This window comes from Rosa chinensis, chromosome 1 (genome assembly GCF_002994745.2).
Source record: "Rosa chinensis cultivar Old Blush chromosome 1, RchiOBHm-V2, whole genome shotgun sequence".
Taxonomy (NCBI): Eukaryota; Viridiplantae; Streptophyta; class Magnoliopsida; order Rosales; family Rosaceae; genus Rosa; species Rosa chinensis.
This window is the reverse complement of record NC_037088.1, coordinates 9744559-9770521: the sequence shown is the minus strand read 5'-3', so window position 1 is coordinate 9770521 and position 25963 is coordinate 9744559. Positions and strand designations below refer to the sequence as shown.

Below are 25963 nucleotides of genomic sequence, written 5' to 3'. Positions count from 1 at the left end.
GCCCTTGACAGGCGATCTCTTTACCGCTAGATTTGCGGATTGTCACTTTGATGAAATAGTCTTCCCGCCGTTAGGGGGATAAGAACGTCACCGTTCCTGATGAACGGCGTGAATTAACATGGAATGTCCCCACATTGTCTCATCTTGATCCCCAAACCGCATGAAAATAGTGAAGTACAGAAAATTCTAGATCTATATAGTATAGAATACAATATGCCAGACACTTTCTCTGATCTAGCAAAAGTGACGAGATCATATATATCTGCTGCAAATGTGCTTGCAAGGATAGACGTCCATGTAAGATGTGTTTTCCCAGATGGACGAGGTACGACCATGGCTGCTAACTAGTCATATGTCCCTGTCCAAAAGCGAGGTACACCATCAGGTTCGAAGGATTCTTATCCCCAGAAGAGGGTAAACTTGGCACAAACGAATTCTCTTGACATCGCAATCTCAAACCGATTCATCTCACAAGATAAATCCGGATTGTGGGTACATCCTAGAAGAGACCATGTTGGGGGACGCTCCAACATTTGAACCCACTCCCGAGAATAGAGAAATCTCAGTAAATTTAGTGAGATTTGGAATCAGATTCAGATTATCATCGATGATATATTAGTATTTGCTGTGGCCACCGAAATTATAATAAGCGATGACCTCGAACCCTACTTTGTTGATCAGTATCAACGAAGAGACGACTAACCAAAAAGGAAATAAGCAATCTAGGTCAAATTAGATTCCTTGACAAAGAGAAAAGTGTTTGAACCTGTTGTTCCTACACCTCCCCATGTTAAACCCGTAGAATTTAAATGGGTATTTGTAAGGAAGTGTAATGAGAAAAAGGAGATTGTGATACACAAGGCTTGTCTAGTGGCGCAAGAATTTTCTCAACTCCCTGTGATTGATTACAAGGAGGCGTATTCTCCTGTAATGGACATCATAATGTTCCGCTACCTTATCAGTTTGGTAGTTTCCGAAAAACTGAATATGCAGCTTATGAATATGGTCACAACTTATCTTTATGGGGATCACGATATAGAGATATACATAAAAGTTCCTGAAGGACTTAATATACCAGATGCAAATAGTTCTAGACCACCGAACACGCGCTTCATCAGTTTTGAGATGTTCACTTTATGGATTGAAACGTACAATCCAGACGGAGGTTGTATAACCGTCTAAGTGAATATTTAATCGGGATGGGATATGTGAATAATAAACTATGCCCATGCGTGTTTATTAAGGAAGCAAGTTCCTAGTTTGGAATTGTGGCGGTCTATGTCAATGACATGAATTTGATTGATACTCCTGAAGAGATCAAGGAAACCGCAAAGCACCTGAAGTTGGAATTTGAGATGAAAGGCCTTGGGAGAACAAATTATTGTCTCAACCTGAAGCCCGAGCACAGTGCAGATGAAATTTTGGTCCATCAACCAAATTACATCAAGAAGATGTTAAGATGCTTTAATGAGGATAAAAGCAAGCACACCCATGGTCGTCTGAAGTCTAGAGAGAACCGTATTGTCCTGCAAATGATAATGAAGAGATATTGGTGCTAGAAGTCCCATATCTAAGTGCAATAGGCACATTATTGTACTTGGCTCAATGCCCTAGATAGGACATCTCATTCGATGTGAACTTGTTAGCTAGAGATATATAGCTTTGCGCCAACACACCGCCATTGGAATGACATAAAAGACATTTTTCGCTACCTTAGAAGTACAGAGGATATGGACTTATTCTATCCCTACCCATCAGGGAATGGATCAAACCCCCTTGATCCTCAGAATGATGCTTGCCTTGTTGGATATGCTGATATTGACTATCTATCAGACCCACACAAGGCACGTTCCTAAACTAGTTATGTCTTTACCATTGGGAATACTGCAATTTCTTAGAGGTCTATGAAACAGACCCTTATTGCTACCTCTTCGAATCATGCTAAGATTCTAGCCCTTCACGAAGCCGTACGTGAATGTATATGGTTGAGAGCCGTCACAAAAGCATGTTCGAAGCACATGTGGACTGCATTCCACCATTGATGAATCAACAATTATCTATGAGGATAATGCTACTTACATCCAGCAGATAAAGATAAGTTTCATCAAAGGAGACAACACCAAACATATTGCACTAAAGTTCTCCTTCAATCAGCAACAACAGGAGCATCAGAAGATTGGAGTTAAGCAGATTTGATCTGAAGACAATCGTGCAGACCTTTTCAACAAGACACTACCAAAGTCTACATTCCAAAAGCATGTCCAAGATATTGGTCTACGTAAATTATCTAATTACCTAACATGTAATTTTCAAGGGGAGTCAAAATCAGGGGGAGTATCCGAAGCATACCCACTTGACCATCGTGTACTCTTTTCGTTCTTCGTCCAAGGTTATTTTGTTCCACTGGGTTTTGTTACCTGGCAAGGTTTTGATGAGGCACATCTTTAGCATGGTCAGCCCACTTACTGCATCCTAAAGATGCTTTGATTTGACATATATGCATTTACTCATTTTTTTACCTTCGACCACGTACGGGATTCTCTCACTGGGTTTACCGGGCAAGGTTTTGGTGTAGCAACTCTAATGCATCCCTCTCGTAGACATACTACCTACTTATGGTGTTGATAAGAAGACTTCACCTATCTCTAAAGCTGTGATACTGCTACTCCACACTCAAGCGCGTTGTGCTCTTTTTCTCCTTCGACCAAGGTTGTTTTTTCCCACAGGGTTTTTGTTACTTGGCAAGGTTTTTGACGAGGCAACTTAGAAGCGCATAGCAGAACCAACACTATTGACATGGAATATCCAAGGGGAGTGTTGTAAATGATATGGCTATTCATGCAATAGGTATTGCTTGATGCATGCCATTACTATTGATTGGCGATTGACATGCTTCTAATTGGCGATTGACACATTCGTAATTGTATGAGTGATTGATGTTTTACCTTTTGTACACAAGATGTAGCCCTATATAAACCTCATAGTGAGATGAATAGAAGATATCTCATTCTCTGTGTCCAAACTCTCTCTCTCTCTCTCTCTCTCTCTCTCTCTCTCTCTCTCTCAAAAACTTTTCTGTTTTACAACACATTTGAGATATATTCCTGATAAAATGAAGAAATATCTAGAAAATCTGATAGAAAAAAATAAATAATAGAAAAAAACTCAGTCATTCACAGAGAATCATACCTTATGGAATATGGAGGTTATATCAAGGGTAAAATTTTAATAATGGTTTCTAGTCAAGATATGGCCTGATAAAGAGGCAAATTAACGTGTTTGGGATAAATACCTCGAAGTGAAACCTCTGAAGGCAGATTTAGGTGAAGCAAAATCTCCACTAGGCGAGTCTGGGTAGGAGAAATCCCCTCAAGGGGATTCTGGTTGAGAAGTAATTCTCTAAATATAATTCTGTGTGTGGAGAGATCTTCTCAAGGTGGATTTGGGTGAGGAGAATTACCCTTAAGGCATTCTAGGTGAAGAGAAATACCCTCAAGGCGATTCTGGGTGAGAAGTAATTTCTCTAAATGCAAATCTGTGCGAGGAAAGATCTTCTCAAGGCGAATATGGGTGAGGAGAAATCTCCTCAAAGCTGATTTGGGTGAGAAATACCCTTCGAGGGAAATCAGAGTGAGGAGTGGAATCCAGGTGAGAAGAAATTTCTTGAAGACGAATCAGGGTGAGGAGAATTCATGATGAAGCAATTTCAACAAAAGAAAATAAACTTGATGGAGCCATGTTTCAAAAAATAACTCATTCACTTCATCTTTCTCAATTATATGGGATTGGCCTCAATTATATTAAAGTTTCAAACAAAGAGAACAGACTGTTGGGTTATAATCCAGATAAAAGTGTAAAAAGTTGGCAGCTCTAAAGAGATCTATAACTATCATGTTCATCACTACAATTCGTACTACATATGTCTTGGTCTGATTGTACTTTCGTAAACTAGGAAGCAACTTTTCAACCACCTAGAGTCTCTTTTGGATGTAGATGAAATTAACATTTAAATGTATTTATATGTAATTCCAATAAATTGTCTCTTTCAAAAAATACACATTTTCCCGAATATCCCCGATATTTCCGATATCTTCATTTTTAAAAGTTCTGATAGATATATAGATACAGATATTTTAATCCTTGGACCCAGGTTAATATTATTGATTCATATGACAATGTACTTCTTGTTGATTGATTCCCGTAATTTAAATTTTTTTTTACCCCGGTAATAGTCCCCATTAAATTCAAATTATATTATTAACTTTGACTATCCCATGACAATACCATGTGATGATCTGGGACCATAGAATAATTACTCACACACTTCACTCTCTCCCATCACTCCATGCCAAGGGAAGAGAGCTTCATTTCTCTTTCATTCACAGTTTCACACTTTATCCATCTTTTTGCTACATTTTTTTTCTATTAGACGGAGAATTGATGTCAAATAAAATATATAAATTTTTATAATTATATGTTTGATATGTAAATTATTGTGATCAGCGATTAAATTCATGATATTGTATTAATGTTAATAATCGTTATTAATCAAATTTTCATTTTCTTTTAACTACATCCATTATTTGAAGTTTGTTAAAGCGCACATGTGACAGTTGACATGTCGCGTGGTTTTGCGTCTATGTTAAAGCGCGGTCAGAGAGAGAGATTTTGGTAAGGATCAAGTGCGAATGGATAAGGGTTTAGACAAGTTTGGGTAACCGGAGGGGGAGAGCTGTAGTGTCCGTTTTTGTATTTTTTGTTATTTTTACACATGATGACTTTTCTTTTTATCATTTCCCCAAAAATAAATTCAGTGCTCGAATTAATTCCTTTTTGTTTGGGTAGAATTTTCTCATTCAATGGAAAAGGTACCCTAAACAGTAGAGGTCCCATGAGACATTAAAAAGATTCAAATTAAGTATTTGTTTTTGACAAAAAAAAAAAATCAGTACTTTGTGAATTAAAAATAAAAAGTTTATTTTGTAAATTCAAATTTAAATTAAATATCCAAGTTTTAATTTAAATTTGAATTTTAGTGTTTTTTTTTTTTAATTAATTGGTGCCCAAGTAATTTTACCGTTGGCAGCCTCGAGTTTTATCCGGATTCCGATCAAGAGAAGAATAGACGGAATCCTTATATAACCCCCTTCTATTCCTAATCCATCTCCACTTTCTGATAACCAAATCTCTGCGCTACTTTGCTCTTGTCTTGTTTTAGAAAAGTTTCCCAATTCTCAATCTCTAGCCGTTTGTTACTTTCGATCTCTGTTTTCTTTCATGGCGGCGGCGATCCAGAAAACAGAGTCGCTCAAGTACTGGAGGGATTTCTTTGCCACTGCAAACAACTCCACCATTTTCGATATTCTCGACCACACCATCACCGTCGCCGCCTCTAATTTCCCGGAGGAGTTCACTCGCCAAAGGACTCGAATTCTCGATTCCATTCAAGGTTTGGGTTTGGGTTTGGGTTCTGATCTAGGGTTTTGTGCTGCATCTGAAAGTACTGGGTCCGAACAAAAGGCTAAGCAGCAGCCTTCAAAGCCATCGCTCAAAATACGCATAAAGATCGTGAAGCGAAATGTTGATGGTACCTTGATCAAACCTAGTTCAGATGAAGCGAAACTGATCGAGCCTTGTTCTCATCTGATCGAGCCGAAACCATGTGTTGATAAAGTGGAGAAATTGATCAAGCCCCCACCCTATGTTGGTGAAGCTAAATCGATCAAACCGAAGCCGTGTTTGGATGAAGCGGCAATTGAGGCAAAGCTTCAGGCCACGAAGAGAAAGTTTCATGATCGATATCAAGAAATTGAGAACAATAAGAGGCAGAGGAGGATACAAGTCTTGAATTATCTTCCAAAGCAAGACTTCAAGATTCGATGCCACTACTAAACCCAAACTTGGAAACCATTGGAAACCAGTACTCAAAATCACAACATAATAAAAAAAAATTAAAATTAAAAAATTAAAAAAAAAAAAACCAAATATATACCTGCAATCTGAAATGTTGACATTGTCACAAAACCAAGTCGATCTAATAGAATGTGTAAGAAAAGCTCTGCCTGCTGAAGTGCTGCTACATAACCAAGTCGATCTAATAGAGTAACTCCTCACCCATTTTCATCCATATAATAAGTAGGAAGCTAAACTCGGTCTGCTGAACTAGAAAACCCGATCGAGTGAAGCCACTGTCAAGCGAAGGGGGAAAAAAATATTAATATGAAGAGATAATGGGCAAGGCTCCTATCTATATCAGTCTTCAAAATGCTTGACAGTATAATCTGGTTTGAATTCAATGTAAAAGAAAGTCCAAAAAGCATACCTCAAGTCCCAATCTCGAGCTATGTCCCAATAGAATGAATAGAGTGAGCTAACAATACTAGATAGAAGCCAAAGCGGCTGATAAAAGTTGATCCACCTATCAGGGAAGACATGATATTTAAGGGCCGAAAGAAAAATCACTGGGACTGCAGTCGAATATTTTAAAGCTGAAAAGCACATTATGACATGATAGTATTAGCAAAAAAAAGGACATGATTATATTGAACAAGCAATGTACTTAAGCTGCATAACATAAGTGACTTCTACAGATATAAGTACATATGAAAAAGAGTTGCTTGTAAGTGTCAGTTTTGCAGATACATGTGACGTTTGCACAAGGGATCCAAAAAATAATTACAAAATTTGAGAACACGAGAACATGATATAAGTGCCAGTTTTGCAGCCATACATGCACATGTCAACAGTAAGGATTAGAATCCCCCAACTTCAAGTGATTATATACCACATAACAAAAACCATTTCCAATGTAACTTCTTAACATATGGTTAGATTAATACCAAGAACAATCGTAGATATATAAAAACACATCAAAACTGTAGAGAAGAATATATACGATAGAGAATGGGATATGAAATGGATTATTTCTGCAGAAACACATCAAAACTCTAGATATATAAAAACAAACTCTGGAAGCATGATCCTCCGAAAAGTACAATGATGAATTATATGTCCTATGACAGTCGACAAGTAGTACATGAGATTAAGATAAAAAGGATTAACACTGACCTTGCAACAACTAAATCCCAATATCATGAAAAGTGGTACCTGAAAAGGTAATGTCCTTGCTAGATAAAGCTTTGTTTCTGCTCTCAGCTTTGTTTTTGATCGGATTTCTGAGATCTCAGATCTTATTACTCTGAATTTCCTTCTTATATTTTGGTTATATACCAATTCTGCTCATATGAATTGTATTTTGCATTTTACTTTTCTGAAACTCAGTTTAGTTTTTCATTTTTTATTAATGAGAAAACGTTATGAACATGGACAGTCTGTTCACAAATGAGGATGGGGCCTCATTTGAGATGGTTGTTTGAATCTCAGTCAATGGATGTTGGTTGTTGATGCAATCTAAAGTTCTGGGTCAAACTTTTTCTATTGTTCTTCGGACATATTGCATTGTTACTCTTTGAGGTGGAAATGTAGTGCCAAAGTCGGATGCTTTTAACTAGTATAATGCTCAAATTTGATGCCTTACCATTAATTGAAACAGTCTGATTATGTGCATTGAAAACCATTTTCAAGTAATGATGCAATTCAGCAATTCATTGAGTGATTTACATGGACATGAGGACATAGAAAGTGAAGAGGCTAAGAATGCAGGTCATTGTGCTGAAATGGTGCACAATTGTGGCTTGAGATTATCTGAATACATAAAATATATACTTGAAAATAATATCAGTAACTTGATATTTAGGCTATTTAGCATATAAGACTAACTACTTTTTTGAATTTTGGGGGTTGGAAATTCATTGCCTTTTGCATTATTGAGTTCAATTGAGTCCGAGAGCAGAATTCTAATGTTTTGCTTGCTTCATCATATGAATTTATATTTGTGATTGTGGTTGATATATAGTTGAAAGTTGAAGAAATTATGCATTCTAGCTAAACTGCTATGGTGGTTGAAACAATAAGACCTCAAAATGCTCAGTTTCCATCAAAAATTCAGAAACCATCTATAAATTTTCAACAACTGAGGATTTTAAAGGCATCTTAAAGGCTGCAAGGTCTTCAATGACTTGCACAGACTCCAGCCGTGCTTCAGCATCTTTCAAGTCTGTTTCGCATCCCAAACACGAATTGCAAGTCAGTCTCCGACACCCAAATATGTTGTGTACCAGTTAATGACACCGTCCTTCCGAATGCTTCCAAGTGGTTCTGCTTCCTGTTTTGTATATAGTCAAACATATACCTGCAGATCAACGTTTATTTGAATGGGTGTCAGAGCACAAGCATTAGAAAGGTCTAGGCAAAGCATTCCAGCAGGCACAGAGGATATATACACTACATTTTATCGGTAATTATCTGTTACCGATATCGATTGGTTTCATAATGGAGGGGTGGATCTTTCTCCAATTGCTTTGCAATTAGCCCAGCTCTGTAATTCTCCAAAGAGTCATTGTCCAGTCCTTGCTGCAAATGCGAGCACATTTTAGTTATAAGAAATTCCATGTCCAACAGTCATAATATATCATTTTGCAGATGCTCAAGAAGAAAACCACACGAGTTAAACCAAGTACGTGAGCATAACAGAATAAAATCAGATTCCCATGATCAAGAAATGCCTTGTACATTTCATTATGGCACCTCAAGTTGCAAGATCCTATAATCTTGGTTTTAAAAAGTGTATACATAGTATACTACAGTTAACAGTTCATACTTCTGAAATGTTTATAAAAAAGATTGGGTAAAACCTTAAACTCGTATTATTATTAATTTATTATTATCTTTTGGCTATTAAGGGGGGAAGAAAGCCCCGTAAACTAGCAGTTTCAAAGAAACCTTGAATGTTTACCAATAACTCCTCCAGTCTATTTATAAAGTTCTCAACTCTCCCTTGCAAGTAGATTGGGTTGTACTCAGCTAACTGAACGCAAAATTAAAATCCAAATATATTGCAAGTAACCCGCGGGCCACAATGAACAGTATAACCAAGTTGTTCCTTCGTCCTATTTCCAGAAGTACAAGGGCAATCGTAAGACTATACATCAAATTATAAATTCATCCAACTACAATATCACATACAAATTCTTTAGCTAATAAGAGTAAATGTAATACCCTCATACTCGATAAATTACCTTAGCTGATTGAAAAGTGGTTCCTCCACAATATCATTGAAAAGATCTATCAGGGCTCTCAATCTGGGGGACTCGATCCTCAATTCCCTCTCAATTTGAAAATACAGCTGCAATGTGAAATCAAAACCAAGGGCCGCACATAAGCCAAAGGCACATTTATATAGAAAACCAAAAAATAAATAATTAATACTTTTGATTACCTCAATCATCAAATTTGTTTCAGACTTATTCTTCACACTGATATCTCTAATGAGGTTAGCAGAGGGAGGAAGACAAATACACTGTTCACTACGCATCAGTTCAACTGGAAGTGGTTGCACACCAAAATTTGTTTTAAATATATCTGAACGGCTGATTGCTTCTTTTTCTGACAAATTTCCATGACAGAGGCCTTCAATGTACACCTCTGCATATTGAGGAGACAGTAAGTTGAAATAATTCTATCCTTTTTACAGTAAACTACAATATATAATCACTAGACATCACATCCGACAGCCAATCTCCAATTCCTCCAGCATTTCTTACCACTCTCTACTTGATGGTTACACATGAAACTGGAAAAAAAAGGAAATCAACAATCCTGGACTGTTTGAGTGTACTGTACCTTGGACCAAAGCTGGGAAATAAATAACTTCACATCAGAAATAGACAGTCCACTTAAAACATGCAACTTCTCATCAACATCATAGAATCTCTGGAACAAAACATGCACTCTCAAGCATGTAGAGTGACTCAGAGGCTTCATATTGGTGTTCTTTAACTTTCGCTCCATTTCTTCTTTAATAACTGTTAAGTGTAACGGTCATAAACAAGCCCGAAACCAGTAAGGTATTCTTATCTATATGAAACTTAAACCAGACATAGAGTGGATAGCAGGGACGAATGGCTAAGCATACCATAAAATGATCAGAAATTGGCATGACACTTTTGGTTGTTTTCAGAATCTTTGACAACAGAGCTGGAAGCTTGTCATTGAAAATGTAGACCTTTAGCTCCAGCTTGTCAGTCGATAATACAGATACCGAAGTTTCCAGCTTGGCAACACTAGCCTACATGCAGAGAATAAGTCAATGAGGACAACCTGACCAATATTTTTCAACTAATCGATCGAGTATACCCTTCATAGACATCGGTAAACATTTCTTTAGTTCTCAAAATTAGCTACTCAAGGCATTATAAATTAAATTCAAGATCAAAATAAGTGAGTTGTCAAGAATGGAGAGAGAACACATTTGTAATTTATAACTTGTATGATAAAAGGCAACAACAGGTACTTTATTTGGAAGTTACCTAAACTGATTTTCTAATTTTTAAGTCTGTACTATAAGTTACTATATATAGAATTCAAGTTCCTCTAGTGCACAAACCTGGATGCAAACACGAGACTGAAAAAATGATCGAAATGCAACAGCATTAAGCACCAGCCATTAAAATTAAACCACAAAGTCCACTAGTCAATATGAGATGAGGCAATAACCTGATAAACAATCTCACTCAGCTCATCTTTGAGGAGCGATACTATCAAGTTTGCCTGCGGAAGTTTTCAAGTACTATCAAGTTTGTACCAGAACTTCACCAATGGCTCATCCAGTATACATCTCGGAGAAGCTGTATCTGTAGTATCAAGACCATCAGAACGAATGGAAAAATCAGTAGGAATGAACTCATTTTTTCTGGGAGATGCAATGAAACATCAATTTCTGGAAGGTCCTTCCACAGATCTATCAAAGATGGAGATATATATTCCTCAGTATAATGTGACCCAAACCAAGGTTCGCACTGGAAATCTGAAACAGTTAAAACAAATACACGGAAATGTCAATGCATAAAATTTGTTTCACTTAGTATAACCCAGAAAACAAATTCTTATGACATGATTTAACATATAAAGAGACAGTGAAATCATGGTCCACTCTGAGTCACAAATAGTTAAATTACAAGAGATAACACGAAAAAACCATCTATGAGACACTTCCTATAATGATGCAATGAAAAACACAATCCAAGAACACCAAAACAATAAGATAGGACAAGATATATAAGAAGCATCCTTCTTTTTGGCATAAGAGAAAATGAAATATTACCTTCCGACATAAATGAGGGCTTTGATACAGCATCAATCCTCATGTTTTCTGGTCTAAGGAAATCAAGAACATAATTGATCGATTCCAGATCCCAAATTTTGTATGCATAGGACCCATAAATAACATGTTCTGCTGCATAAATTAGTAAATTTCCTGCAACATAAAGACGTTTTGACGTTTGTTAACAAGACATGAACTTAATATTCTAAAATATATATTTTATGAGGGGTGAATCTGGTGATACTGTCTGTTAAAATATGTCTAAGAAACGATGTGTAATTTCAATAACACAAGAAGAAACCTGCAAGTTCTGAGGCATAATAATCCTGAGGCTGCTCCCCATGTTCCCAGTATCCTGCAGTTCCTTAAATATCCATTCTTGTGGGGACACTTGATGCATAACTTTATGTATTGGTAGACCAAGCCAATTATATCAAAAATCTGCAAGATAAGTATGATGGAAAATGAGAAGTAACAAAGATGGAGCAAAGTTTGCTTCACTGGATATGTTCAAACAGTAAATTAACTGATGCTTTACCAATATCATGCATATCGAGAGAACATTAAGGCATGCATTTCTAAAACCAATAATTTCTCAAAAACTTATGTAGGATTGCAATATCATAGACTAATGTTTTCTCCCATGACAATAGACAGACACAGAAATGGAATAGTTATTCTTTTACCCACCAAAAAAAGGAGTTATTGTTCTAACAAAAGATTCTTGAAGATAAAATAGAGATGCTACCTTATCCAATCCAGAGTCAGTGAGATGAATGTCCATGCAAAAGACATAAGCCACAGAACAATGATGCATCCTGTCATTCCCAACATCAGCAGCCAGAGATGTTGCCCACCCTTTAACTTTGAAATAGGAATGCAAACTTCCCCTGCCCTCTGGGAAACACAAAACATAGTGCTCAGTTTTAAAAGTCAGATAATCATTGTATAGTTGGACAACAAACGATCACCAGCACACAAGAGCGACAAAATCTAATGCAGGACAGATGCCAGTCAAAAGAAATATACAGCACAGAAGCATTCAAGCTCCTTTCCTTGGATCTAAGCCAACTTAAAATTTTCAGAGGCATCTACTTCAAGGAGTCATAAGACTCATAACTACTGCGTTTTCCTTAAAAAGGAAAATCAAATTCTCAACTTCACATTCTTTTATCCAATAAAAACACCTAGCGCCCTGCATAGGAACAATGAATAAAGCTAACTAATAGTGGTCATCTTACCATGCCCAAGGAGATCAGATAAATAATCTTCTGATTTCTTCAAATAGTCTTGACGAAGGCATGGCAATGTCCATGTTAAGTGGAGTATATGAACATCTTTAACAGCCTCTTGCCTGTAAAGTTTTCCAGCTTTCCAAAGTGTACCTTCTGCCTTGAATTCCAGATTTACTTGGGGACCTTGTTTGACGTTACCAAACAATTCCAAAACCCAATTCTCAAGTACATCAAGAGATTCTGCATCGCGTACAATATCACAATGAATATATATTTTGATATGTCTGGAGCATTAAAAAGCAGGATATTATATGTCAATGTAATAACAATGGCTCAATAACAGCATACAAAATTCCATCTACATTATAATAACAACTGTGAAAACACTATGATCTCTAACGGCCCAAGGCCTCATTGAAAAGTGCTAGTGAAATTATTTTCGGATTCAAAAGCCAGAATATACCCTAGATCTCTCCAGCACGTTGCCTATTTGGAATTCCCACTGTGATTTCTAACGACACAAAGGCCTCATCCAAAAGTGCTAGTGAAATTATTTTCGGCTTCATAGTCCAAAAAGTACCATAGATTTCTCCAGCGCATTGCCTATTTAGAATTCCGGGTATCAGAATACTCACTATGAACACCATTACTGACAAACCCACAATGCTTAATTGTGTTCTCCAACATCAACCTCTGCTCTTCTACAAGTTCCCAGAATCAAATATGGTGATCAACAGAACAGAATCCCTGGCCTAACAAATGTAATCTAATTGAAACTTACTAAGCAAGTTTAAATTCTCTGGTACTGGCATGTCTTTTATTCAACTTTCAAAAGACAATGGTAAAAACAAAGAAAAAAACTAGTAAGAAGAAAATACTCGATTGCCAAACATACCTCATTTTCACCTGGAAATTCTGTACTGCCCATAAAGAGCATGTGTTCTGCACGCACAACATGCAATGTATAAGTTAAGTCCGCACATCAAAAATTTAACCACGCTTTGGTTAAGCATATGCGCGCGTATAACACGGACCTAGAAAGTGTGCAAGCCCCTGTGCCTCAGGAGGGTCAGAGAAGCTGCCTATTCCTACACACATTGCCTGCAAAGATGAGCAATGAAGTTCATTTATCCAATCAAACAAAATGCTAGTAACAACTGGGTTGTTTTCTATAATAAACTCCGATACAAATTGAACATTGCGTGTTTTGAACACAAATCACAATACCAACCTTGTTAGTCCGAGAATCCCCTCCTTTTTTCTTCTTCATCCATCTCTTCATCCTCTCCTTCTCTATCGACGTCTTCCTCTTCCTCCTCCTCCATTCCTCCTTCTTCTTCCTCCTCGATCAGCTTCCTCAGAGCCCTTGGAGAATTGGGATTCTCCAATCTCAGGATCGTGAACTAGCAATGCAGTGAGGCCATTCTCGAGCTTGATTAATCAGTACAGTCGCCTGTCGTTCGGAGACTTCAAACGACGTCGTCCGATGAGAAAAAAATGAAGATTGAAGTGTCTCGCGCCGCTAGGGGTCTCTTTCAAAGTTCCAAACAGCTTTAAGCCTCTAACTCCGAAGTAGGGGCCAATTTAAGGGTCGACAGAATTGACGAGGGCTTAAGAATTGCAAGGGTGGACATGTAGGGCAACGAGCCGGGTCCATGGTCTATAGGTGCGCGTCTTGCAACTTTGCCATTTACTCGAGGAATATACTTCCAATATATCTCTCGATATCTTTATTTTTGAAGGGATCAATATATCATAGAGGAAAAATATCTTATCTTCCACCATTTCTGTGAAATTTCTCCGATATCGTCAAATATTTCTGATATATTAGATATTTTGATATATTCTTGATAAAATGAAGAAAAATCTTAAAATCTGATGGAAAAAACAAAAAATAGAAAGAAAAAAACTCAGTTAATCACAAAAAAACATACATTATGGAATACATAAGTTATATCAGGTGTAAAATTTTAACAATGGTTTTTAGTTGGAATATGACCTAAGAAAGAGGTAAGGGGGGTGTATTGTATTTGGATTTGTGCAGACTTTTTTTAAATGACAGACTTTTTGAAAAGCCCACAGATTCTTTAAAAAGTTGATAGACTGTTATGGATTTCTTAAAACCATTGATTTTAGCAACAGACTTTTATTGATTCATGAAAATCTATATACTTTATTATGAATGACTTCTACAGATTTCCTAGGATGTACAAAATATAAAAATAAAAAATAAAAAAAATTAAAGCAAATGCAGCCCAAACACAAAACAAAATAATTACTTGTTGTCTCTTCAATGCTCCAATATCTTCTAATAGAAATTGACTCAAATAAATGATTGTTAGTCTGTCTAGCGAGTTTGTTCTCATTTCTAATCTCCCAACAACATAAATATACAATATAGATCACTTGATGTTTATGGTTAATTATTCTCATCAATTTTGTTTTCGCTAATTAACATATATTGTAGCAATATCGGTCAATGTCTTGATATAGTCAATCAATTGAAATTCAATTGTTCAACCTTTTTTTGAACCATAATATAAATTCAAATTAATGAGAATAATTAATTAATAAAATAAAATTTAGTATGGTTCAAGGTCTTAGGGTTAGACCACAATATTTGAGTTTTAGGGTTTCATAAATCATTTTTATTGCTATTAGGGTTCAAAGTATCACAATTGAAAAAAAAAAAAAAAACAAAACAAAAATCACATTCAACAACTACAATGAACATGTTGGGTATCAAAAAAGGTTGATATCATAAAAGATTAGAGAAAAGACAAAAAATTAAGAAAGAGAAATGATGAAGGACAAACTTCTTCGTGCGTAGAGAGAAGAACTTTGATAGACTTTTTTTTTTTTTTTTAAGAGGAAACTTTGATAGACTTTTTGAAATCTTTGGTCTGGAGGCTGGAAAATTATTGGAGTTTGGTATGTATAGTTAACACTACAAAGTCCATGATTATCAATGATTTTCTAATTCCATAAGTATGAATGATATTTTGAATACCTCTGTACTTTTATTCATTTTTAAAAGTCCTAATTGAATACCCCTAGATTTTGGTGGAATTCATGAAGTCTTTAAAAATCCTAATTGAATACCTCAAGACTTTCATGGACTGTTAAAAGTCTATATTGAATACACCCAGACTTTTAAATTTCATAGATTTCTTTAAAAGTTCCACTAATTCCATATACAATACACCCCCCTAAATTGACAAGTTTGAGAAAAATATCTTGAAGTGAAACCTCTGAAGACAAATTTGGGTGAGGAAATCCTCTCAAGGCGAATCTGGGTGAGGAAAAACCCCCTCAAGGCGATTCTGTGTGAGAGATAATTCTCTAAATGCAAATTTGTGTGAAGAGATATTCTCAAGACGAATATGGGTGAGAAGAAATACCCTTAAGGTGATTCTGGATGAGAAGTAATTCTCTAAATGCAAATTTTATGAGGAGAGATCTCCTCAAGATGAATATGGGTAAGGAGAAATCTCCTTAAGATGAATTTGGGTGAGGACTATTCCTTTCGAGGGAAATCCGAGTGAGGGGTGGAATCTAGGTGAGAAGAAATTCTCTAATGACGAATCAGGCAAGGAGAATTCATGATGAAGCAAATCGTACTATATGGGTCGTATGTCTTGGTCTAATTATTGTACTTTTAAAAATCAGCGAGTGACTTTTCAACCACCTAAATTCTCTTTTTGGATGTAGATGAAATTGACATTCACGTATATTTATATGTAATTTCAATAAATTGACTCTTTCAAAAAAGATAAATTTTCCCAGATATCCCCGATATTTCTGATATCTTCTCTTTTCAAAGTTCCGATAGAAATGTAGATACATATATGTTAATCCTTGCATTTACTAGTATAGCAATAGTGTGGGCTTGGGGATTGTGCGAGGGAAACGATGCAAGTACAACTGCTGTAGCTGAACTGCTATCCAATGACCTTTCCAAAGATATGAAATATTCAATTTCTCATGGTTGCCTTCTGGATTAGTGCCAAGAGTTCTGCTATTGCTTTTATCTGGTCTCTGTAATTTAACCTCTCTCTGAACCTAAGCAACTGAAATCTTGTTGAAAGATCATTTCCCAATGACGTTAGCTTCTTACCCTCTTTGGTGGCATTAAATCTGAGTGGAAATTTATTTATCAGTCTTCCTGCAACCATTAAATCACTAGTGAAAGCTTGAAAATATTAAGTTGGAGAATTGCAGGAAACTTGAAAAGTTATCCGTGTATGGGCGGATGGTTGTTCTTCACTGGAAACTTGCTGTATGTAATTTCAACAGTTTGGAGAAATCATATTTCAATTTCATCAATTGCTTTAAATTAAAAGATGATCAAGGCAGCTATAACATATCATTTGCAATGCTGTAGAGACATACCTTCATCAGGTTTCATATTTATCACAATGAGAGATAATGTTAGTTCTGCTGCAACAATGCTCAATTTCGTTGGACCCCTTGATGCTGCCGTTCTGTATTACTCCTGTTTCGGAAGCTATACTGAATCAATGGATGGATGGTCCAGTTCAGGAAGCATGCCAAACTGTTGCTTCGCTTGACATCATGCAGGGTTGTCATAGAAGCTAACGTCATAGAAACATGTCCTGTTTTGTAGACTGTTGTGTTCTTGAAGGCGCAAATAAATGCAACTGGTGGAGTCTGTCTGATGAACTTTTACATATCATTAAGTCCTGATTCCTGAAAACTTGCTCATGCATGCATCTTATGGATGTGTTCTCTTTGACTCTTTGAGGGTCACTGAATACAAGGGTGATACTGACACAATTATGGTTGAATTCTAAGTGAGTAGACATATCATTTTACTCAGTTCTCTTCTTATTTTACATGTGAATTGATTTTTGATCGGTCGGAAGAGGAAATTAATTTTAAATAGATTCACAAGTCAAGGGTCCAAAAATAGATACAGACAGCATTACTTGATGGCTTTCCTTGGTTGTTTAGTCTAGGAACTCTTGATGCTTATATGAGTTCCATGAAGCATGGTCTGTCACAAGTGCTGGTGGAAAATCTTTTGATTAGAGCATATGCGTGCAATACCTGAAGATTGCTTAGTTTTTTATTTTTTATTTTTTAATTTTTTTTTTCTTTCAGGATTGTACTCTCTTTCATTTTTTTTTTAAAATAATTATTGAAAGTATAGAAGGAGATTCTGAGATGAGAAACCAAATGCACTGTTGAAGGAGAAGTGTAGCCAAGACGAGTCTCTACTGGAAGCATAGGAAATAGAAAGTAAAAATAAGGGACTGACATTTACTTGTTGAAAGAGAAGAGGTTCAGTCCCTTAAGGGAGCAAATTTTCTTGTTAACCTGTTGTAAGGTTATGAATTTTTGTGGGTTGATGGCCATTTTCCATCATTTTATGGGGTATAAAATTAATGCTTTTAGGTTATGTTGAAGACGAAATAACCTCAGTCCCTTAAGGGAGCAAATTTTCTTTTAACTTGTTGTAAGGTTATGAATTTTTGTGGGTTGATGGCCATTTTCCATCATTTTATGGGGTATAAATTAATGCTTTTGGGTTATGTTGAAGACGAAATAATCAAATTTTATGTTTAAGAAATACAGTCGTCGTGATTTGAACGCTCACGAGACTACTCCACCGAGCTATGTGTTTGAACCCAAAAACTGGAGCCAAACACTATGTCTAATCCACTGAAAGTAGTATATGTGTTCAAATCACGACGACAAAACTTTTTAAACATAAAATTCAATTATGTCATCTTTAACATAATTCAAAACCATTAATTTATGTTCATTTGCTCCCAAAAGACCCATAAAATGGTGAAGACCTAGGGCTCATGGTCATTAACCCACAAAACTCATGTTTTTTATTTTATTTTTATAAATAGATTCTAAATGTCAATTTTATCCTAAAAAATAAACAGAAGTATCAAAAGGCCAAAAACGAAGCCTAAATTCAAGTATCAGACTGTCTTCTTTTAAAAACTAGATACCAAATTATCCAATTAATCATACCTCAACTATCGTAAAAAAAAATTTACCCAAATGGAAAATTGTCAAAAAGAGATAGACAAGTTGAATATTATATTCAAAGTACAATGTTGGGTGGAAATTAAGTATCCTTTTAGCCGGAAAGTGGAATCAAGCATTGACTAGAAACCATTCTCAAAAAAAAAAAAAAAACATTGACTAGAAACAGAGTATTTCCGTCGATAACACGCGGCTATGCTACTCTGATTAGGAGGCCGATTAGGAGATCGATGGCGTCAACCTCTTCTCGTCGTCAATGGAAATACGATGTCTTTCTAAGTTTCAGCGGGGCAGATACCCGCTATACTTTTACCGATCGTCTGTATTCCGCACTAGTTCAGAAAGGAATTCTCACCTTTATGGATGATCCAGAGCTTGAGAAAGGAAAATCCATTAGGCTTTTAGCTGCAATTGAGGACTCTAGATCTGCGATTGTCATTCTCTCAGGGGGCTATGCTTCTTCGACATGGTGCTTGGATGAACTCGTCAAGATTATTCAGTGCATGAAAGAGATGGGCCAACAAGTCCTCCCCGTCTTCTACTGGGTGGATCCTTCTGATGTGCGGCACCAAAGGCGAAGTTTTGAGCTCAAATGGAAAACCCATGTAGATGTGGAAGTGGAAGTAAGGGAACATGAAGAAGTTTATGGGAAGAATGAGGACAGACTAAATGCGTGGAGAGCTGCTTTGACAGAGGTCGCCAATCTTTCTGGCTGGCATTTTACGGGTGGGTAAGTCTCCTTCCTCCATACTACTCATACCTTTATATGTTTCCTTGCTAAAGTAGATATAGATATTCAATCCCATCCTTTTGAGAGCAGGATAATCTCTTCTCTTTAAAATTAACTATTCTTTATGATTTAAATTGGTTTTGATTTTTCTGATTGAGGGATGGATACGAATGGAGAGTAATGAACATACAGTAAATTTGAGAGACTCACTGGATTAGCATTTTGCATTTACTTAATCTTGCCAAATGCTAATATTGTTTTTGCCAAATGCCTACTAAATTTTCTCAGATATCCAACAAACCTAGTTGACGAAATTGTTAATCACATACTCAAGAAGTCCGTGTATACATCTTCAAGTGTTGACAAGGGCTTCATAGGAATCGATTCCCGTGTTGATGATTTTTTAAGCAATTACATATATCCGCAGTTTGGTGGGGTGTGTTTTATAGGGATCCATGGCCTGCGGGGCATAGGTAAGACAACACTTGCTCGAGCTATCCATGATGAAATTTGTCAGGATTTTGACCGGACCTGCTTTCTTTCCAATGTTAGAGAAATGTCTAAAAACAATGGCCTAGTTTCTCTTCAAGAAAAACTTCTTTCCAGAATCCTGATGGCTAAAATTAAAAATATAGAGCATGAAGACACAGGAGCTGCTATGATTAAAAGGCGGTTCTGCAGAACAAAGGTGCTTGTTGTTATTGATGATGTGGATCAGTTGACACAATTAGAGAAATTGGCTGGAAGTCGCAACTGGTTTGGTCCAGGGAGTAGAATCATCATAACCACCACAGATATTCAGTTGTTAAAGGCACATGATGTTGATGCTACATACAAGGCTAACGGGTTAAACTGTGGTGAAGCACTTCAACTTTTGAGTTTGAGGGCTTTTAAGAAATGTCCCCCACCAGAAGATTATTTGGATCTGTGCTACCATATTCTAGGGTATGCTCGGGGGCTTCCATTGGCTCTCGTGGTTTTAGGTTCTTTTCTATTTGGTAGAAGCGCTGATAAATGGGCAAGTGCAATAGATAGGCTAAAGAAGACACCAGATAAACGCATTATTGACGTGCTTCGGATTAGTTTTGATGGACTGGATGAAAAAGACAGAGAAATATTCCTGCATATTGCTTGCTTTTACAAGGGGAAGGATAAGGATCGTGTGACACAAATACTAGACTATTGCCAACTAGACCCTGTCATTGGTTTAGATGTTCTTGCTGATAGATCTCTCATAACTATCTCCAACAACGAACTGTCGATGCATGATTTGCTACAAGAAATGGGCTGGGAAATTGTTCGTGAACAGTCTCCTAAAGAGCCAGGCAAACGTAGTAGATTATGGTCTCATGAAGACATCAACAATGTGCTGAAGAGAAATACGGTAAGAGTTTGATCATGAAAAAAAGATGAGCGTATTATTATTTGTGTTCTGCACTTCGATTATTGTGTAGAAAAAAAAAAGGCAGATTTGATTGTAATCTGCCTAGGTCTTGGTATTCTTTGTGTTCTGCACTTAAGTTATTATTCTGGTTTTTCATTATCAGGGAACAGATTCAATCCAAGGCATGGTAATGGAGTTGACTACATTACAAGTGGCTCATTGGAAGCCAGAAGCCTTTTCAAATTTGTCTCAACTTAGTCTTCTCCATATTTGTAACGTGGACCTTCCCAAAGGCCTCACCTGTCTTTCTAATTCCTTGAGACTTCTTGAATGGACTGGGTGTCCCTTAAGATCTCTCCCACAAAACTTTGAAGCCGATGAACTTGTTGAACTTAACTTGTGCCACAGCAACATTGAACAGCTTTGGAAGGGAACAAAGGTATGGCTATTAGTTAATGGTCTACTTGTTTATCTCTATGAAACAAATTGTCTGTTCTGTGTGGTGGCTCACTGTTTCGATTTTATGAGCAGAATTTTGACAAGTTGAAGTTCATCAAACTCTGCCATTCTCAAAACATTGTGGAGACCCCAGACCTCGCAGGTGTTCAGAATCTTGAGACTTTAGATCTTGAAGGATGTTCTCGTTTGGTAAGAATCCATCAATCCCTTGCATTTCTCAAAAAGCTTATTGTGCTGAATCTTAAAGACTGCAAAAGTCTCGAGAGACTGCCAAGTAGAATTGAAATGGAGTCTCTTGAATCATTAATTCTTTCTAACTGTTCAAAAGTTAAGAAGATTCCTGAGTTTGTTGGAAATATGGAATGTTTGTTGGTGCTTTATCTTGATGAGACTGCCATTGAGGAACTGCCTGATTCAATTGAACAGCTGAGTGGCCTTGTGTCATTGAATCTACGCAACTGCAGAAATCTTGTTTGTCTTCCAAGCACCATCAATAAATTGAAGTCTATTGAAGATCTTAATCTTTCTGGATGCTTGAACCTCGGCAAACCTCAGGTAAATGTGGGGGTGATGGACTGTTTTGAGGAAACTGATGTGAATAGTGGGTCTGCAATAGAAATGTCGTCTACCCATGATCGCAAGAAAAAAGGGAGAGGTCCAATCTTTCAAGGATGCAAAGTAGTTTGGCGATCTTTCAAAAAGTTCTTGCCTTCTGGATTGGTGCAAAAAGTGAATACAGAGCCAAAGAGCTTCCACTTGCCTATATCACAAAACGTGAATGCAGAGCCAAAGAGCTTCCACTTGCCTATATCACAAAACGTGAATGCAGAGCCAAAGAGTTTCCACTTGCCTATATCTGGTCTGTGTAATTTAACATATCTGAACCTGAGTAATTGCAATCTTGGTGAAGGAGTATTTGCCAATGAATTTGGTTACTTTCCCTCTTTGGTAACCTTGAATCTAAGTGGGAACAATTTTGTTCGTCTTCCTTCAGGCATTGGATTGCTTTCTAAGCTTGAGAACTTTAACTTGGAGAATTGCAAGAGACTTCAAGAGTTGTCAGACCTTCCATCAAATAGTATACTAGATTTAAGGGCAGATGGTTGTACTTCACTGAAATACTTGTTTGATGCATCAAATTTGAACAGATTAAACAAATCATATTTCAATTTCATCAATTGCTTCAATCTAAATGGCAATCAAGGATGCAATAACATAGCATTTGAAATGCTGAAGACATTCATGTATCAGGTACTCCCTAAGTGTGTGTGTGTGTGTGTGGGTGCATGCGTGTGCGCGTTTCTGCTCATATTCTTATAGACATTAATCAACTAACAACCTATCTTTTTTTGCACAGGGAATCTCTAATAACAGGGAAACTTTTCAAATTGTAATTCCTGGAAGTAATATTCCTGAATGGTTCAGCCATCGGAGTGTTGGGCGCTCTGTAAGTGTATCTCTACCTGCACATTGGAATAACAGTCGGGTTTTGGGATTTGCTCTGTGTGCTGTTTTTGTACTCCATGAGCAACATCGGAATGAAAAGCTTTATATAGATGAATTCAAGACTTTTAATGCAACACATCATCTTGTATGTTGCCTGAAGCTCGATGGAAGAGAATTGGAAGTATATGGCAGACATCCTGCATTTCGCTTTAGTGAAGAATTTTGCAAGGTTAAGTCAGATCACCTGTGGCTATTCTATGTATCTCGTGATAAATACTTCGGTACAGAGTGGTGGCATAACAGTTGCAGTAAGTTTGAGTTCTTATTTGAAACCAGAGGGCCAGGTCTGAAGGTGAAGGAATGTGGAGTCCGTCAATTGCTATGATGCACGGTTACGTGATTTTGCCTTCGTATCCCGTATCGATCCGGGAAACGGGTACGATACGCTCGGATACGTGTATCCGGATTTGGATACGTCCGTATCCTATTTAGATACGTAAGAACGTAAATAAATCAGATACGTGGGATAATACTGACTTTTTACCCTGAAAAAAAAAAAAAAACGGAATCAGCTCCGGCCGTCACCAGCGACGCTGTCGTCCAGAATGGATTGGAACTCGGCTCTCCATTTCAGAACGGTCCTGCTTCTCGAGGCGGATATCGGGGCGGGAGAGTTGGGGATCCGGTCCGGGTAGGCTTGGGCTTGGGTGAGATGACGCTGTGGAGAGAGACTTAAGGATGTAGCGGAGGGCGGACGCGAGGAGGTCGTCTGATCAGTCAGCGTCGGAGATGAGAGGTTTGATCTGAGTATTAAGACAAGGAAGAGGAGGAGAAAGGAGCAGGAGAGGACAAGACAATGAGCTTGAGATTGATGCCGAATTGAGGCTTGGACCAAGGTTATAGTGAATGTGTGGGACGGGGGATCAAGGTTATAGTGAATGTGGGACTTCTTGAAGAGAGAGAGGAGACAGAAACTTGACGGTTTCTGTTTTTCTAGGAGGTAATGGAACCTCTACAGTGAGGCATGATCACATCATTCACGTGTCAGAAGGCACATGCTAAGAACATGGAGCTCAAATTTGTTGGATTTAATTATTATTATTGACTTATTTATTTTTATTAGATAGATTATTAAAAAAAAATTAATTATATCTATACTATTATTAAGAGAAGAGGCTTTGTTAACCAAAACTGAAAATTTTGACAGATTTAACCCTGAAAGATTAAAAAACTTTGACAACAAATTAAATCACAAGGGTAAATAGGAAAATTATAAAATAGATTTTATTAAGAAAATTGAAAAGAAATTATCTCACAACCTCCCATTTTTTCTCCCACTATTTTCTCTCTGCAATAACTACCCACTAAATCTATTTTCTTTTGCAGATAACTCTTTTTTTTTTACAATTAAAATTTTTCTTACACATGTAGAACACGTGATTGCAGACTAGTATATATTTAATTGAAGTATCCTTCTCGATCCGTATTCTATTACATTTAAGATTTGCCATATCCACGTATCGCTTCGTATCCGGATACCCGTACCCGTATCAGTGCTACTTGACTCTGATTTGCTCATGTGCCAGAGTTGAACCAAACAACCACTCAATCAAGCCGTGGGATGTCTCCTTATGAGGATATATTGATTGGTTTTGACATTCCAGTTGCTGCAGGGGAAACCAGTGGCAGTGGTAGCAGAACTTGCACGCTTGAAGAATTATAGGACTGGCAGAAATATAGGGGATGATCGGACAAAGCTAAAGTGCTTACAGACTTGCATTGCTAGTGCAACAATTACTGAGAGGATCATGAAGGCTCTTAAAGACCATGACAAAGATGAAACTCCACCTGAAAGTGTCCATCGCTATGTTCTTTATGAATGTCGCAGGTGGAATCTTGTTTGGGTAGGAAAGAAAAATGTGGCCCCACTTGAGCCTGATGAAGTAGAAATGCTTCTGGGTTTCTCTAGAGACCACACAAGGGGACTAAGCAGGACAGATAGACACAAGTCACTGGGAAATTCATTCCAGGTAAAGTTCTTTCTACTTGCATTTGCATTGAACATTTCTTTCTTCCTTATTGTTCAGTTCATGTACTGAATGATCCTGAATATTTCAGACAGTTCCATTTGCTTTGGTTTTTTGTTCTGTTCACAAGCTTGATCTGTATTTCAACTTCTCTACAATTGACCTTTATGTTTCAACCTCTCTATCAGTTGTCCCAGCATTTTGAAATTACATTTGTTTATGGTTCATTGGAATTTAGATATTCTCTGCTAATAAATTTGCTCATGGATTCGTTTGCATTTATATTTCCTACAGTTTCAATTATATTTGCTTCAGTTTTCACTTTTTGTCTGCTAAAGCATGACAGTTTTGAGTAGATTTGTATATTTTGCTGTTTCTATCTAATGAACTTTGTATTTGAACAATTTCTATTATAGTAGATTTTCACTTTTATCACACGCTGTGCTATTACATTTTACTTATGGGTTCAACTTCTTCAGATTCAGACAGTGGCTTTCCACCTGTCAGTTTTGAAAGATCGATTTCCCAATGGCATCAATGTCTTCTCGCTCCTCTGGGATTGTTGGTGCAGAAATAGCTCTTTATCGGGTTGGTATCCCAATGAAGAATGTTGTGTCAGTGGAGATTTCAGATGTGAGTAGAAATGTTGTGAGGTGTTGGTGGGAGCAGACAAACCAGAGAGGGAACTTGTATCACCTTGCTGATGTGCAAGGGTTGAATGCTGACCTTAAAGCATTATATCAGTTCCATTGGCGGGTTTGATCCGGTGATTGGTGGTAGTCCATGTAACAATCTTGCGGGTAGCAACAGACACCATCAGGATGGGCTTCAGGGTAAAGAGTCTTCTCTTTTTTATGTCTATTTTTGTATATTGGATTTGGTCAAGGTTATTATGGCAATATACAATTGAGTGTATGTATAATTCTATACTTTAGTTGAATAAACCATTGGATCTCTTTGTTTCTGACTTTTGATCTCTTGTTCTTTTTTCAAATGATATTGAAATATGCAGTGATTCTTGTTATCTCATCATATCTCGTGTACTTTTTCTTTCTTTTTCTCTTCCAATGGTTTTAGCATGGGACCTTCTAAGCTTATGTAGAATCTGTATGTTGTGTCCTGATTCAAAACAGAAACCAACTTGTGCTACATGTTTTAATAGTTTCTACTCCCAGCTTCTCTTGTCTGAGAATGAATATGAGGAGCTAGCTCTTCTCTTTTCAGTGGCTGTTGTGAACCATTCATGGAAAAGAAACTTCCGTTGGCACGAGTCATACCTTGTATTATTAGGGTTGTATATCTTGTGTATTATTAGGAATATTCTCTTCTATTTTGTTTCCTAATAGGACACGTTGTATCTTGTATATATATACTCCATTCTTGGAGAAGGTTTAATACAAAAATATTAGAAAACCCCAAATCATTGTGTTTCTTGGT

At 37.0% G+C, this 25963-nt stretch overlaps 2 protein-coding genes and 1 pseudogene across 2 annotated transcripts; 2 read left to right on the top strand and 1 right to left on the bottom strand.

Moving 5' to 3' along the window:
* Positions 1-7857: 7857 nt before the first annotated feature.
* On the bottom strand, positions 7858-13103 carry LOC112200203 (annotated as a pseudogene).
* Positions 13104-18610: 5507 nt separating this feature from the next.
* Positions 18611-23648, top strand: LOC112200192 (TMV resistance protein N). The gene is made up of 5 exons (XM_024341218.2): positions 18611-19210; positions 19499-20594; positions 20758-21033; positions 21126-22304; positions 22411-23648. The coding sequence occupies exons 1-5, from the start codon at positions 18711-18713 to the stop codon at positions 22882-22884; spliced, it is 3525 nt and encodes a 1174-aa protein (XP_024196986.1). The 5' UTR covers positions 18611-18710; the 3' UTR covers positions 22885-23648.
* Positions 23649-23809: 161 nt separating this feature from the next.
* LOC112200185 (DNA (cytosine-5)-methyltransferase DRM2) lies at positions 23810-25378 on the top strand. Its single transcript, XM_024341206.2, has 2 exons — positions 23810-24529; positions 25006-25378. Exons 1-2 carry the CDS (start codon positions 24308-24310, stop codon positions 25165-25167), a joined length of 384 nt encoding a protein of 127 aa, XP_024196974.2. The 5' UTR covers positions 23810-24307; the 3' UTR covers positions 25168-25378.
* The last annotated feature ends 585 nt before the right edge of the window (positions 25379-25963 follow it).